Source organism: Tasmannia lanceolata, unplaced genomic scaffold, assembly GCF_043159265.1.
Source record: "Tasmannia lanceolata isolate RefF3 unplaced genomic scaffold, GAP_Taslan_0.1 ptg000005l, whole genome shotgun sequence".
Taxonomy (NCBI): domain Eukaryota; kingdom Viridiplantae; phylum Streptophyta; class Magnoliopsida; order Canellales; family Winteraceae; genus Tasmannia; species Tasmannia lanceolata.
This window is the reverse complement of record NW_027518682.1, coordinates 6,716,944-6,733,519: the sequence shown is the minus strand read 5'-3', so window position 1 is coordinate 6,733,519 and position 16,576 is coordinate 6,716,944. Positions and strand designations below refer to the sequence as shown.

The 16,576-nt window shown below is 39.0% G+C and overlaps 2 protein-coding genes across 2 annotated transcripts; one reads left to right on the top strand and one right to left on the bottom strand.

The window, feature by feature from the left end:
* Nucleotides 1–1,617: 1,617 nt before the first annotated feature.
* Nucleotides 1,618–2,850, bottom strand: LOC143876527 (Integrase-type DNA-binding superfamily protein). Its single transcript, XM_077378231.1, has one exon. The coding sequence runs from the start codon at nucleotides 2,644–2,646 to the stop codon at nucleotides 1,900–1,902; it is 747 nt and encodes a 248-aa protein (XP_077234346.1). The 5' UTR covers nucleotides 2,647–2,850; the 3' UTR covers nucleotides 1,618–1,899.
* Nucleotides 2,851–12,504: 9,654 nt separating this feature from the next.
* LOC143876958 (uncharacterized) lies at nucleotides 12,505–14,326 on the top strand. The gene is made up of 2 exons (XM_077378631.1): nucleotides 12,505–12,682; nucleotides 13,752–14,326. Exons 1-2 carry the CDS (start codon nucleotides 12,505–12,507, stop codon nucleotides 14,324–14,326), a joined length of 753 nt encoding a protein of 250 aa, XP_077234746.1.
* The last annotated feature ends 2,250 nt before the right edge of the window (nucleotides 14,327–16,576 follow it).

The following is a 16,576-nucleotide window of genomic DNA, read 5'->3' as shown; positions in this document are numbered from 1 at the left end:
AAAAAAGATTTGATGCTTTAGTTATGCTGACTCTAGTTACCCTTTTAGCACCATTAGGTCTAAGTCAAGTAAGTTCATTATACACCTTTTTCCTCATTAGCTACTCATTACCTCTTGAGAACCATGGTCAAGATTTTCGTCACACAGGGATAAATGTTTTACGTGCTACTTCTTAGCCTTACAGGGGTGCAACTTGGGTCGAGTCGGGTTGAGCATTTGCTAAAAAATGAATTAGAATCAACTCAAATCCAACCCAATTTTATGGTAAAAGCTCCGCCTGAATTCCCCAAAATCGACCCGAGTTCCACCCCTACTACTTAACCTTCTAGGGGTGTAACTTGGGTCCAGTTGGGTTGAGCTTTTGCTAAAAAATGAATTGGAATCAACCCAAACCCAACATGATTAACTGTAAAAGCTCAACCCAAATTCCCCAAAATCAACCCGAGTTGCACCTAAGCAATTAGGTTTAATTCACATGATGATTAGCCTAACTAAGCTGAGTCGACTCACAAACAACAGAAAGGCAATCTGGCCGAACTACTCAAATGACCACTTTAACTACGAATCGACGTGTCACAGGATCCTTTAATCACAATTCACAAATCAACTTCTTCCATGGCCCCTTAAGTCCTTAACTAGGCAACAAGTCCATATCATTAAGTCTACATCGTCTGTTGTTTCTAGAAACCATTTTGTCCGTTAAAAGCCGTGTTTCTCATGTATACGGTAACAGGACCATGTGGGCATGTATTGGGAGCTCCATTCGTTCCGAACACAATTACAAATAGGGGTTGTTTGGATTTAGAGAAAATTGTTTTGAAAAAAAAATTCCAATAAAAAATTTCCTTGGGGCACTCCGCACTCCAAAACCATTGGCATAAACTTACGATTCAATTTATCGGTCGGTTCATAGTCAATAAGCCAATCTTCACCTCATATCTATTTTTTTGGGCAGCATGTGCGAATCAAAACTCGTCAAGAGAATCTGGCACATCAACCGTAACAAACCGTACAATAAGCTGTTGTTAAGTTACTACGTACCCTAAACCTTAAGCCCTAAACCCTAAAAATATCTTGGTACAGGAACAGATTTTCTTTTTTTAAAAGTGAAATTATACTAATCCAGACCTCAATAATTGAGCTAATGTAATAATAGGTGATTTTCACATGGATGGCGATGTCCGAGTAACCAATAGGATCGAGACACGAGGAGAATATGATGGAGAGATAGACCAATGAAAGAGGTAGTGATGATGGGTTTTTTTCTCTCTTGAGTGGCTTAAGTTGGTCTAATAGTGAGCTGTGTGGGACCCTCACCTCTTCATCCTCCGCTTTCACTAAGAAGAAATATGACTTAAATAACCTGTGCAAGATATAGTGTCCCTATTTGGGGCATGTCTCTATCAATTTCCACTTCAGCATAGAATTACTGTAGGGCGATTATTTATCATGGCGGGGGAAAGGTAATCCTTCTTTAATTTGTATGGAGATTGGCTTTGCAATTTAGTATAGACAAATTACTTTTCAGGAAAGAGGAGATGGATGTCATGCCATCATCACCAAATCACTGAAGGAATATAGCAAGAAGATCACTCTTGCATAAAAATGCACAAAAAAGGGCCAATGAAAGCATTGCATTACATTCCCTATTCGTATACATAGAAAATTACAATATATTTTATCAAAAGAGGGTTAAGGCTAAGCTCCTAACACACTTTGAGTGCATGTTAGCAAACAACTGAGAAAGAACGCACTTCCTTCGTCTGAAAATCTAATCGCGATGACAATATACCCAATATTCCTAATTGAAGAATTCGACAGTTGCCTTCAAATCCGTGGAACTTAGTGTGTTTTTCCCCCCCACCAAAGGTGGTAAATTTGAAAGTTAGTGTCTGATGATCATGTTGAGCTATATAGGCTATAGTAGTAGTCCCATGAGCACGGCTCCTCTAGCCAGAATCCGGCATCGGCTCCTTCAGAGTAGTAAAATCCGTGGGCCGGAGTGGTCAGTCCCGCGGTGTCGACGAAGAGATCGGGCAGGTCAAAAAATGTGTCATCATCATTGGCGGATGAGGAATTGGAAGACACATGTGTGTCATCTGACCCAGTTGGGGTTGGGGAGTTGGAAATTGGCGGCTCGGCTTGGCTTGGCTTGGCCTCGCAGCTTCTCGACTTGCCGAACCTGGTAGCCGCGGCCAAAGCGGCTGCGGCTTGGATGTCTTTGGGGGATGTCGTGGCTGGGCGCGGGAGTTCTCGAGCCAGCTCAGGGAAGTTGAGATAAGCTGCTTGGCCTTTGATAGCTAGCGCGGCTACGTCGTGGGCTCGAGCCGCCATTTCGGGAGTCGGGAAAGTCCCAAGCCAAATCCTCGACTTCTTTCTCGGCTCGCGGATTTCCGACACCCATTTCCCCCAATTACGCATTCTTACACCACGATACGTCGGATGCTTACCATCGTTGCCGCTCCTTTGCAGCTTCTTTGTCTCACTCGTGTTGGCTTTGGGCAATTGCTCGGAGCTTCTCTGTGTAGACTCGTGGGAACTCTTGGAATTTTGACTGGATTCCGACGAGGTGGCTTGGCCCAAAAATGTAATGGGGGAGGAAGAAGACGAATTAGTTTCCCATTCAGGGATGAGTGGCTCTTCCATTGCCAGAGAGGCTTTGGTGTAGTAGGAGAGAATGTGAAGTGGTGCATAAATTCAAGACCAGGGCTTTTATGTTTGTTCAATAAGTTGGGATGGGTGGCAATAACAGCATGGGCCCTTAGGATAAAAAGGACTACAGTAGCAGTATTTCTTAAGTTCTTACTAAAACTCAGGTTGCTTTTTGAAGGGCTTTGACGTCATCTTCTACAGCCTTTTGCAGTTAGTTTTCTAGTGTTTTTCATGTCTAATCCATATGCGTTAACAAGGCATTTTTTCATGTTTCTTTTGTATCAATCTAGGATGCCTACCATCCCTAAGGGAAGACGCCCAATTCAAACTGGGTTCAGGTCGGGTTGATCTTTGGCTAAAAAAAATTAGAATCAACCTGAACCGGACCCAACTTTATGGTAAAAGCTCAACCCAAATTCCCAAAAAATTGACCCCTAGTTTGGGACTGGTCGGGTCGAGCTTTTGCTGAAAAATGAATTCGAGTTGCATCCCTATTCAAACCATGTAGTAATCAAAACTGTTCAACTGCACTGAGCGACTGACTCAGAGATGGGTTGTGGCCTGTGGGTGAAGTTAATTACCAATATCTGTAAAAGGAATTAAAAGGACAGAGATCAAATCCTATGGAGTTATTGTTTATTGATTTTTTAGATTGAGACAGGGTCAGGAATCCAAGAGAGGTAGGGACGGTGATCTTTGGAGAATCCCATGAAAAAAGTATGCAGAGACAAAATAATTTCCCATGTGGCTCCACTTGGTATTTACTAAGATAGCTAATAAGATTCATCCAATGACATTATCAAACAATGATAATGTCATTTTATTATATTTATTTGTTTATTAGGCACAAACATTATGTGTACGGTGATGGGGAGGGTGCCTGAGCGTGGAACCCAACACTATCAAACACCCAAAATGCCCATTCTTGATCGATCGATTAGGATCATCCAATAGTCACCTCATCCTACTGATATCCACAGGACCATATTTTTAAGAGGGATTTGCTAGGGAATTTTGAACAAAATGCTATTTTGCGGCTCACGGAGAGAACAGCCACCTAGCAGCAGATTTTGTCATATTCATTTCATTCTCTCTCCTGAAAGGTGACCCACGAAATGGTTTTCTGAGAAATTGCCTGGCAAATACCTTCTTATAATGTACCAACTCAATTTATTTACATATATAATCTCTGATTAGCTGTTGAGAGCCTTTTGGGAATTATATTCTTTGACAGCTGATTAAAACATGTACAATAAGGTTAGTTCGTTCTGTTACCAAAACATGTTGGTGTGGACAAGCGAGCAAAATGGGATTTCAATTGGAAAATAAAGACGAAACCCAATGTTGTGACACATGCCCATGAAGACAAGGAAGTTAGTTCGAATCACCACGAAATGGGTGGAAATCTTGTTTGGAAGTGTTTTCCCTATTCTACTATAGCAAAAAGCAAATTGGGTGATGTGGACAACCTCCCCTTCAAGCTATATCACCCTTTTGCCAACATGGGCACTCAAATCCTACGTGGTAATTGTGAAAGTTAAAACGTCTCTCACAAAATACGTTTTAAAAACAGTTTCCAAATTCCAATCTTAATTCCAAATAATCAGGGTTTCCAATTTTTCCTAAAATAAACAATATTTGCCTTCACTTTATCCCTTTTGAAAGACGGAGATTTTATATGGTAGCCGACCGTGTAATAACAAGGGTAGGAAGCCCATCCTTGATATTTGATCAAACAACAGAGCTTTTTTTTTAAAAACTTTTGAGGGTGCTGCTGTTGGATCAAATATCGAGGGTGGGCTTTCCACTCTTGTTGGTGCACGGTCGGCCACCATATAGTTTCTCTGAAAGACGTATCTTCATCTCTCTTTCCAAAAAGGCTTCACTTCGTCTTTGGCTTCGAGGAAACCGAACTGTAATAAGCCGTGGACAAGCTAAGGATGATATGGACAGCCTCCCCTTCAAGCTATATCGCCCTTCTTCCAACATGGCACTAAAATCTCATGTGGCAATTGTGAAAGGTAAAACGTCTCTCTCTCTCTCTCTCTCTAAATCCGATTTTAAAACAGTTTTCCAATTTCCAATCTTAATTTCTACTAATCATTGTTTCTAAAGCTGTTTAAATCAGGAATATTGTTTGGTCTCTCTTCCCTTTCGAAAGACGTCTCTTCATCTTCCTTTCCAAAATGACTTCTCTCCTTTTGTTTCGAGGAAACCGAACCGGATTTTTTCTTATTCCTGGAATTTTTGCCAATATTCTTCCAAAGGATTTCTTTCCTGTAGATGTCTAGATTGCCCCTTTCTCTTACCTTTCGCTGTATGAGCAAACCTAAAAAAATCGTATTCCTTTTCTTCCTCTCTCTCTTCTTCTATACTCTCTTCTTCTTTTTCTTTCAGTTATACTGCTCCGTTGTCTTATCTCCATCTTGTTTGCGTTTCTTACTAGTATATTATATAAGTTTTACTGTTCATGCTGGATAGTCCACCTTCCTGCCAGGTCAGCCTCCAAAGCTTATGTGGCACCTAAACTCCCCAATAGTTGCTTGGTAAAAACCGCTATAACTGACCATACAAACTGACCATACAAATCTGATCAAGTATCTCGCCCGCCTCCCCCCCCCCAAAAAAAAAAAGAATTTTAAGTGTATTGCCCACCAATCCTGTTTTGGGGAAATAGCTATTGAGCACTAGGCGGCTTGCTCATGTGGGAGGTCGGCCCCTGCTTGGAAGCATATTCGTGATTTTTAGCGCTATCAGCAGCAATTAAACAATATTTAGTAGAAAAACCACTTTTAATCATTTTTTCCTCTTTAAACAAGCAGTAATAAGAACCGTTTGAGGCTTTGTAACCTTTTTCATTTTCTTCCTAAAGGGCACCACAGTACATTATACGGCATTCACAGGCCCCACAATTAACAGTTGATCTAAACTCTTTGATTAAAAAATTGTGTTTTTAGGATTTTTTCCCTTTAATGTTGTTCACTGTTAAGAAATTTTTTTTCCTTTCCACAATTTAGAGGGAAATGATATGGTTATGGCTTATTTAGAGGAATATTATCATAAATTGAAGTTTCCTCTAAATAAAACTTGAACCGTGCTAGTTATTTTTTTCATATGTGATCAAAGAATGGAAAAGCAGGTAGTTTTGGAAAAAAAATTCCTATTCCAAACCTTTTCAATGGATGTGTGTCAGACCAAAATCAATTGTAACGACAATTCTAATCCTTTGATCCGGAGATTTTTATGTTGTTATTTTCTTAAACTTTCTGAAACATTATTCATTTTGCAGCTATTAAAATTGTTGAAAATAAATCCGCCGGGCCGGCGGCCTAATATGATCTACACAATACATACATGATAGAAATAGTAAACAAACCACACACAAAAGATAATATTGAATGCCTTTTCCACTAACTCTAGATCTTGACTTGTCATTTCTGGATCTCTTATTAGATGACCTTTTCCTCTAATGCTCGCTATGATTGATCAATTCATGTTCTTGTCCAGTACCTAGATTAAGCTTCTTCCTAATCTCATTTCTCAAGAGCACCCTCATGTCGACTTCCAACTTCACTATATCCCTCCCAACAATGGTGTAATCATCATATTATTGTAAGAATAAAGAAGAGAAGTAAATCAATAATGACTTGTCTTCATCCTCCATCATTTCATCAATCTTGTGGAAGTAATCTACGAGCCCATTAAACACCGTCATGTGTTCTATTTAAGTTTACCCCTTCGGTTAGCTTTTCTACATATGAAACTTCTTAAACCTCTCCATAATTTCAGACTTTTCAGTGTTGATTCTTCTTCAGTTCTTCAAAGGCGTTCAACATAACATTATTTTTTTATTAGGTAAGTTGGGATTGAACCTCTGACCCTAGGTTGAAGAACAAACCTTGACCATTGAGCTATAGGCTCAAATCCCAACAACATAACATTATATGCAAAACACAATTGAATAGTGCAGATAGCCCTTGATTCAATGTCTTTGCACCATGTATCTTCATCGCATCCTTTTTCAACACCATAACAAGACCTACTCAACTATGTTGTCCTTCGGTCTCCTTTGCTACCGTGTGCAACTGTTTTTTACATCAAATTTGCCATTCTTTAAATTCGAGGATGAGCCTTTTGTTGTCATTTCACTTCAACTCACATCACATCACATCACATCACATCACAAACTTTGAAAACAAACAATTTAACTTCAAATCTAATCGTCCAATCGAAGCGACATCTAAGTGAATGATCATATACTAACCAATTGATTTGGGTGATACTTCAAGTCTTCAATTGGCTAAAGAGAATATGCCCTGAGAACGAGTTTAAGAAATTTGAGTGGGTTTTACTTATTTTTTTCTCCTCATCAGCCTGAACCTCCTTTCTCCTTCGATCATTCTAAATACCTCTGTAATTTAAATTATACCACACAGAGATATGAAACTGAGTGCTTTCTCATGACGAAATTCCCCAAAAACTCTACTTCCAGATAGAATTTATGTCAAGATATCAAAACGTTTTTTTTTTTGAAAGGTAACAAAATAACTTTAGGGTGATGATAAATTCGCACCCCTTAGGATAATTCGCACCCCTGTAACGTGTATTGATGTGGCAGACTTCAGCGCTTTTTCACTTATAGAGGTGTAGCTTATCCTACGGGGGTGCGAATTTATAATCGCCCTAACTTTATTAATGATAAAAAAAGGGGACAAGATGTCCCACCATTACAGATCAGATCCCAATCCAAAGAGCCCACCAATTACATCAAAATAGGAAGTAATAAGGTCAACAGGACTAGATGGAAGGGTTATGCCGTAATGGCGAGGGCGTTCTTTGGTATGTTCAAACTTAATTTTGATGGTGCTTTTTTTTCTTTTGGTAATCACGGGCCGGCCGGGGTGGGAGGGTTATGCCGTAATGGTGAGGGCGTTGTTCAATGGGCCTTCTTTGGTCCGATTGGTGTATGAGATGCTTCGGAGGAGTAAGTTAAGGCGGTATTCTATGGTATCAAGAAAATAAGTGGTGATTGTCTTTACAAGGTTATTATTGAAGGGGATTCCTTAAATGTTTTCCGGTGGCGTAAGGGGGGAGTGGCGCCTCCTTGGAGATTCTTGCCGTTCATAGATGAGATCCACGAGATTATATCAGGGTCATCGGCTGTCTTGAAGCATGTGAGGAGGGCGGCCAATGAGAAGCCTGATCTGTTAGCCAAGAGGGGTGTGAATAGTGACTCTTTACAATGGTTTGATTATCTTCCCCCTTGATCAACCATGTCTTGTTCTGTTGATGTTGTGTATTTTCTGTTTCTGCTTTCTTATCTTGTAATATGTTCTTTTGGGCTGTCCCACCTAGGGCTTTCCTTTCCATTCTAATATGATTCACCATTTAAAAAAAAAAAAACAGGACTAGATGGAAGGATAGGGGAAAATGATCCTGGGTTCCAGGAGCCGATGATTGTTTTAACCACGACTTTGATACCACTTTATTGAGTAATTAATAAATCCATTGGTCCTAATTATTATGATCTACATGACACATGATGGATTTAGTAAAGAAACCACATGGACAAGATGCACACTAGTTTATGCGGTTCTGCAATATTGCATACATCCACAGGGGCAAGGCATGATCTTGCACTTCTGCAAGAACGAAACAAATTATTACAATGGAATTCACATTGATATCATAAACTCAATCCTAGCCCTCTTGTCCTCGCAACCTCAAATATCAAGCTCAAATAGCATTACCCAAGGAAAAAAAAAATCTACTCATCGTTCTCCACATAAAATATCTATTTCACTTCTTTTTCTCCTGTCACTTTCTATAAGGTGTGATACTACCTTATATTAGCGAAGGCAAAAAATACAAATCTCTCTCTCTCTCTCTCTCGTTAGGAAACTACTAGGAAACTACAAAAGTAGTTTTCAATCAATATCATGGAATGGATTTTCAGGTAGAACATATGTGAGTTTAATATGTTACTGGACCTAATTAAGGAGAGCCAAAGGTAAATTCCATGCAAGGCCTAACCTTCACCCATCTGCCAAGCTGACAAAGGAGTTTATTAAGCTACCTAACCCTAATGAAGAGTTTTATTTAGCTATAAATGGCCTAATGGGTCATGTTACCTTACACGTCCATGAAGAGTTTTATTAAATTACTTACAGTCCTCAGTCCATGCAAATTTCATGTGGCGGGAAGGATGCCACACCAGGTCTATTTCTTTCAACAGGAGATTATCAAGACACCCTCTTACCGGTAGAACTTCAATGATGCCTTTTCAATAATCAAAATACCCTTTAATAAAACAAGTGTCTCCTGAATAACCTATTTTTATGCCCTTTTTTATATGAGTTGCTAGTATTGGACATATGGACGGCTGATCATTGATCTTGATCTTAATTGTATGGATGACTGGATCATCAATCTTGATCTGGATTGTCAACCAGTGGCCACACTATCAATCGCCCATAACACATCAACCCCATCCGTCCCTTGTTGACCACCGATCAAAACATTAGGATAATCAAATTGCTGAAATTTTATTATGATGGTCCCTCCAAAGTGAAACCCACTTGATAGATGGTCCAGACCAATGAATTGTCCACTCATAAATCCAGTACATGCTCCTCCGGCCGGTCAAATTATGCAACTCATTTTCATCATTTTCCTTGTACCCACATATGTATGTATAGGACAAACAGACATAGGTGTCATGCGTAATTTTATTGGTGGCATTTCTGGCCCCTATTTTTCTCATCGTGCAAACTCTAATTTCATATGGGACAAAATCTACAATTTGGTGGCATGTGAAGAAATCAATTCAGGTTTATCACTTGTAAGTTGTAATCTATTTTTGACATAAAAAAGTCATTTCTCTCCTACACCCAAAAGAGAAAAACTAATTTTTCTCATGTTTTGCGTACATCTAGCCCTCCCCAGACCCCGCAGTGGAGGGAGCCTCGTGCACTGGGCCACCCTTTTCTTCTTTTTTTCGTTCTTTAATAATAAAAAAATCCAAGGGACAATAATTTTGATGCATGGGAGTTTTTCAGTGAAGATAAAAAAAAATAAAAATAAATAAATAAATCCAAGGGACAATGATATTGGGTACCTTTTTCTCTATTAAAACAGCAAAATCCATCTCACTTCCTCAATAGCTGGTATTAGTCAGCATAACCTCACTTGATCACACGTGCTCGAAGTAATCATTAAAAGGAGGTTTGAATCAAGGTTTGAAATTTTGATTTCGGTACCGGGGTCGGACTTCCGGAAAACCGAAATTTCGGCCAAAATTTTTAACGCTTTTTAAAATAAAAAATAAAAAATAAAAAATGCATTTTCTCGAAATTTCGAACCGAAATTACCGAAATTTGGTAAATGGCGAAATATTTAATTTCCCCAAATACCGGTTTCAGTCCCCACATTTCGCTCCGAAATTTCGGATTTCGGTCGAAATTTAAAACCATGGTTTGTAACCTTCTGGATATGTAGAAAAAGAAAGCAATTCAAGTAGTCAAAGTTAAAAGTGTCTTACAGTCTTAGAAGGTTAGGAACAAGAGAGGAAATACGAAAGAAGGTAAAACTGTGGATAAGCTTGTGGTTAGGTGGTATATCGTGAATTGCTGGCTGCTTAAAAGAGATTTGAGCTAGTGACGAAATACAAAATAAGTTAAACATGTGGATAAGCAAAACTCTTTTTGTAAAAAGCTGAGATTAATAAACATCGTTTTGGCAAGATTAATCTCTACTTTGCTAATAGAGTACTCTTCCAAAGAAGAGTCGGAACAAGAAGCTGGTGAAGAAGAACACCCCCATCAGAAAAAAGAATTCCTCCATCAAAGGAAAACTGAACCCCCAAAGGTTCAAAAATTAAGGAAGAGCATGGGAGAAAGGAAATTTAGCCAGGAGATGAAAGAAGTCTTAGATCACCAGGGGCTTATTCTCATAAGTATGGGAACTGGCTCTAGAGTTTATGTGTACTCTCTCTTCTTTGGTTTGTTTTAAGTTTTGATATCAAGGGTATCTTGTCCTTGGTTGTTTTGACCCCTTCCTTAGTTAGAGTGGTCTTGTTTCTCTTATTGCATCATTTTTTTTAATTAATATACTGGTAGGGGTCCGCTAACCCTAGCTTACCGATCCAAAAAAAGAAAAAGAAAAAAAAAAGAGTTTTATTACAAGTTTTGAAAGGTTTTACTATATTGTGGACTTGATGTTGACACCCACAGCTTTGCAGGAAATGGAAAGGTATATTCCAGAGGTATGGTAGAGGCACTGTGCAGCTACGACTTCTTCAAATTACCTGTCTACAACGTGAGTTTCTCGAATCCAAAATAACTTCGCACGAGATGTACTAACCAAGGAAAGAAGAAAATGTACTGTAGAAATACTACATTTCATCAAAAGCTTAGCATCCAATAAAGCCCTCACAAGATACAGCCCACGCATAACTATCAATTAGTGCTGCACCAAAATCAAGGATCTTACCCTCACCCCTTACACGACAAGAGAGAGTGTTTCCATTTCAAAAAAAAAAAAAACAAGAGAGAGTTAACACATAGGAAAAGAAATCACTAGAATTGAATTCGGGTATTGATCTGTAACCGTTCTTCTTAGGGTAGCGGGTTAATGCAATGAAATGTTTGATTAAATAGATCGTACTTCCGTCCTCTCAGTTCTCTCCTTTAGAATCAAATTGTGCTCGGATACCTCAGTCATCTTCTTGACCTCTGCATCTACAAGGTGTGGGAAATAAAAGCTTAAGAGGGATCTTGTTCAGTTTGAGGGGAGCCCGTTCCTTCATTTCTGCACAGAGAAAATAGTTGTTTTAAAGTTTTGGGATGGATCTGTTGTGGGTTCCATTTGAAAGCAAAAATCCCACATCGGAAGAGTGATAAGATGTGGATGGGCTTATATAATTAAGGGCTTGGGCACCCTCCCTTAACGTACTGCTAGCTTTTGAGGGTGAGTTCTACCCGGGTCCCAACACCAATTCAAAACTAACCAGTGACTGAAAAAACTGAATCTAAATAACCAACCAAACTAACCAGTGACTTAAAAAAACTGATTCTAAATAACCAACCATGGAAACTAAGACCCAATAACCCACACCCACTGCTAGACTCACGTGGCTTACTCAACATAACTGACTCTTTTAAACATAATATTACAGACTCTTTTAACATGTACTAACATACTGCTGATCGTCTTCATCCCTTATACTTTTCATTTTCTCCAGAACAATTCAGAAAAAGGTGGCGAATATGAAAAAAAGATGGGATGTAGTTTTCTCTAGCATATTACTGTTATTTGAATGGTAAAACAGAAATGTAATGTGTTGCCATCATAATGGAATTGCTTCTTGTTTGGCTTTTGTGAGAACTTTGGCTTTTTTCTTCCATCCACGGAAACTCGTACGATCTTTCTTGGAGGTTCAATTCCAGTCTCGTCATCAATCATTTTCTTCAAGATCCATTTTTTTGTTTCAATTGCCCTGTGTGGGAAAAACCAAACTAGACACTTTTCCCATTCAATATCCCTTCTGGTTATTATAACATCTAAAGAAGTGTTAGGTTTTATATGAAAAAGATTGTTGCGAGAATAGAATAAAAGTCACTCATGTTTTATTCATGATTCTGAAAATCCAGACAAATCAGCGATAACCACAATTACAGTAGCAACATAAAAAATGACTGCAGTAAAACCTACAACAGTAAAAATCCATCCCCCTCAAACAAGTGATGGAATAATTTTTTCAGACTCCAAATTCTTCAATAATTAAATCCAAGGGGGACTCTTTGTTTGGCCTATTCCATTCCTGGAAGGGTTATTGCAACATATAAAATATACATGAGGATGGCTACTGGTGTAATAAGAGCGAAGAAAAGCTTATTCATAAAAAGGCTTAACACCAACAAGATAATTGCAACCACCCCCAAGATTATGATCTCGTCCAGACTCAACATCTTTCTTAATTCAGTGGCAAAGAGAGGAGAAGATTATAGAATTAGAGATACAGAAACAAAGGGTGAGTGAGCGTGTGAGAAAGGGAGAGGGGTCATCTCATTTAATAGGAAGATAAGGGATATGATGTGTCGGCGACTATTAGGGCGAAACAACAATTTGGGAAGGTGACGTTTGGGAAGAGGCATGTTCATTCATGCGCACGGTCACCAATTGAACATTTCACACTGGCAAACTCGGACATTTTATATGGGTCCGAGAAAAATACTCTACGGCTTACACCATAGCACTATCCAAACCGTCCATTTGGATCGCCACAAGGTAAATAGTAGTACCGAAAAAATCAATTCCTTAGGATGATCCTAACCCTCCGATCTATAGAGGTTTCCAAAATATGCAGTTCCTCTATAGATTGAAGGGCTATGATTATCCTAAGGAAATGATTTTTGGGACACAACCTATTTATGTTATGGCCCATCAAATGGACGGTTTGGATCGTCCGATGGTGTGATATGTACCATACATTTTGGAAAATAATGGACGGCCTTCCACCATATATAATCTCGGCAACTCAAATCAAATCATCCCTGAAATCATCCCTGACTTTTTGGAAAAGTGCCTGGAATTCTATTCGAGTCCACAACTCAAATCATCCCTGGACTGATATTGTGTGGTTCAAAGGTCATGTCCCTAAATATGCCGTCACATCATGGAAGGCTCTCCTTAATAAGATGAGCACTAAAGATTGAATATTCAGCAGAGGCACCCAATCTAATTCCTCCTGTGTTCTATGTAATTCGGCCACTGAATCAATGAATCACATGTTCTTTAAATGCGAGTATTCTGCTTGGGTCTGGAGACAAAGTCTCAGGAGAGCTGGGCATCATAGAAACCTAAAGACCTCTCTCATTGAAGAAGCAAATTGGCTGAAGAAGAAATGTCGTGGGAATTGTCAGTCCTCTATTGTGCTTAAATTCTGCTTTTCCAATGCCATTGCCAAAAAACAAAAAAGAATTGGAGAGAAAGAAACTCTCGTATCTTTGAAGGTACAAGAAAGCATAAATCCCTCATCCTCAATGACATTCTCTTCGAAGCCAAACATAAAATCAATTCTTTGAATATTACTGATACAGATTCTGCAGAAAATACCAAAATAGCATCCTTTTTCGGGTATAGATTGAATCTCCCTCACCTGAGTCAAAACTGGTGTTCCTGGATTCCCCCCAGTCTTGATGAACTAAAAATTAATGTGGATGCTTCTCTCGATGATGATGGAGGCGGTATCGGTGGGCTGATTCGAGACAATTCAGGCTCATGCATTTCTCTTTTCTTGCAAAATGTGAACAAAGAAGAAATCTTCGAGCTTGAACTCTTTGCTATTGAAAAAGGTATTCAACTGGCTTCTACTCTCTCTGCAAGAAATATCTGGGTGGAATCTGATTCCAAGTTCGCCGTTGATATCTTAAATGGTTCCTTGGCGATCCCATGGAGACAGACAATGAGAATCAGAAGAATTAAATTTGCTCTATGTGCTTTCATCCATCACAAGATAACTCACATCTGGAGGGAGGCAAACTCTGCTGCTGATTATCTCTCAAAGAGGAATTGTCCTATGAAAGGTTGGAATGTGCCCGGTTCGAGATCCACTTATGAGCTTTCCAACATTATTGAAGAAGATGGAGAAGGATCCCAATATCTGCGCCTATAACAGTTCCCCCAGGCCTGTTCTTTGATCTCTTTTGTTGGCTCTCCTTTTGTGTTTATGCTGCCCTTGTGGGCCCCCTTGTAACTCTCATTTCTGTTTTTAATATATCTGGTGGGGGTCCTGCCTAACCCCAGCTTGCCAATCAAATATATATATATATATATATATATATATATATAGAGGAAGAGGATTGTACGCTCGACCGTACCTAAAGTTAGGTACGGTAGAGTGCCAAATCACATGGGTCCCCCATTTTTGGTGGGCATCTAAACCATTCATTTGCAAGGCCCCATCATAGATAGGGTGCATACCAAAAATCAGCACCATTGAATCATCCTAGCCCCTCCAAAACTGGAGGGCAAAATGGGCAGATTTGTGGACAAAAACTGTCTGTCCATTTTGGCCTCCACAAATGGATGGGTTAGGATGATCCTATGGAGCTGATTTTTGGTATGCACCCTATCTATGATGGGGCCTTGCAAATGAATGGTTTAGATGCCCACCAAAAATGGGGGACCCATGTGATTTGGCACTCTACCGTACCTAACTTTAGGTACGGTCGAGCGTACAATCCTTTTCCTCATATATATATATATATATATATATATATATATATATATATATATATATATATATATATATATATATATATAGAAAACATTTACCTACACACTAGCTTAAAATACAGTGGGGGCCCACATTGTTTGGGTGATCCAAACCATTCATTTGAATGGTCCTCACATAGATAGGGTGTCCACAAAAAATCAGATCCATAGGATCATCCCAACCATTCAAACTATGGAGGCAAAAAATGGACTAATTTGTGAAGGTTTATACACGTCCATTTTACCTCCACAAATCATAGGGTTGGGATGATCCTATGGATCTGATTTTTTGTGGACACCCTATCTCTGTGAGGACCATTCAAATAAATGGTTTGGATCACCCAAACAATGTGGGCCTCCACTGTATTTTAAGCTAGTGTGTAGGAAATGTTTTCTCATATATATATATATATATATATATATATATATATATGTATATATATATAATCTCGGCAAACTCGACATTCATTATATAATTTCTCATTTATTTAAATTATAATTTCCGAACAGCAAACAACAAAAAGAAGCACAAACCCTTTGTTGAACTTCTAATTATTTCATTCTCCAAAGCAAAAAACAACTAGAGAGAAGAAAAAACAACAATAGAGAGAGTTGGTTTTATAAGTTTGATCCATATCCGTAGTCACTTGTTTTGATACCATTTTGGCCTCTTTTAATTAAAATTCATTCACTGGCTCATATGTACCACACACGATATTATAAAGATGAGATTTTATATGGTGTAAGCCCGTAAAGTCAAATATTTTTCAAAAAGTAAAGTACGGTGTGACCCGCAGGATGATCCAAACTCTCCATTTGGTGGGCCACAATGTAAATAGGTTGCGGCCCAAAAAATCATTTCCATCAGATGATCTCAACCCTCCGGTCAGTTCCTATATAGATCAGAGGGCTAGGATCATCCCATGAAAATAATTTTTGGGCACAACCTATTTACGTTGTGGCCCATCAAATGGACGGTTTGGATCATCCTATGGTGTGGCCCATATGGTACTTTTTGAAGATAAAAGTTTAAGAATAAGCGAATTGTTTCATGCCACACGTTCATCATCATTTTCGTCCGCTTCATAAAGGGTAGCTGAGATTAATGTCACTAATGTTTTTGAAATGGGAGATTAATATCACTATAAAATCTCACGATTTTTTTATCGACGCACATAGTCAGGATGGAAGTGAAGTAGTAATCTAAATTACAAAATTAGAGGATACCAAATTTTCATAAAAATCACTCTTGATCTTCCTTCATAATGATTATTCATAATGATCTCACCGAACATTTTTCCTTCTTTAGCGAGGCGTTCCACTTTCTTTCCGTTACTTTTGTCAAGCTCTGAGCCCACTGTGTAAATATTGTCCGGTTCTGGGTCTCAGCTTGCCCCATTTTTTGTTATCAGCAACACAAACTGTGCTCGACCCACCCTGCAGGAATGCTGAAAACACATCTACACAACGTTCACATATATACCTGAGGAGCTTTCTCTCCCTTTCGATTGTGGGATCTTACAATCCACCCCCTTAGGGCCCAGCGTCATCGCTGACACACTGTACGGCCGGAGGTATGGCTCTGATACTATTCTATCACTCCCCGACCCCATTGTGTAAATATTGTCCGGTTCTCGGTCTTCTACCC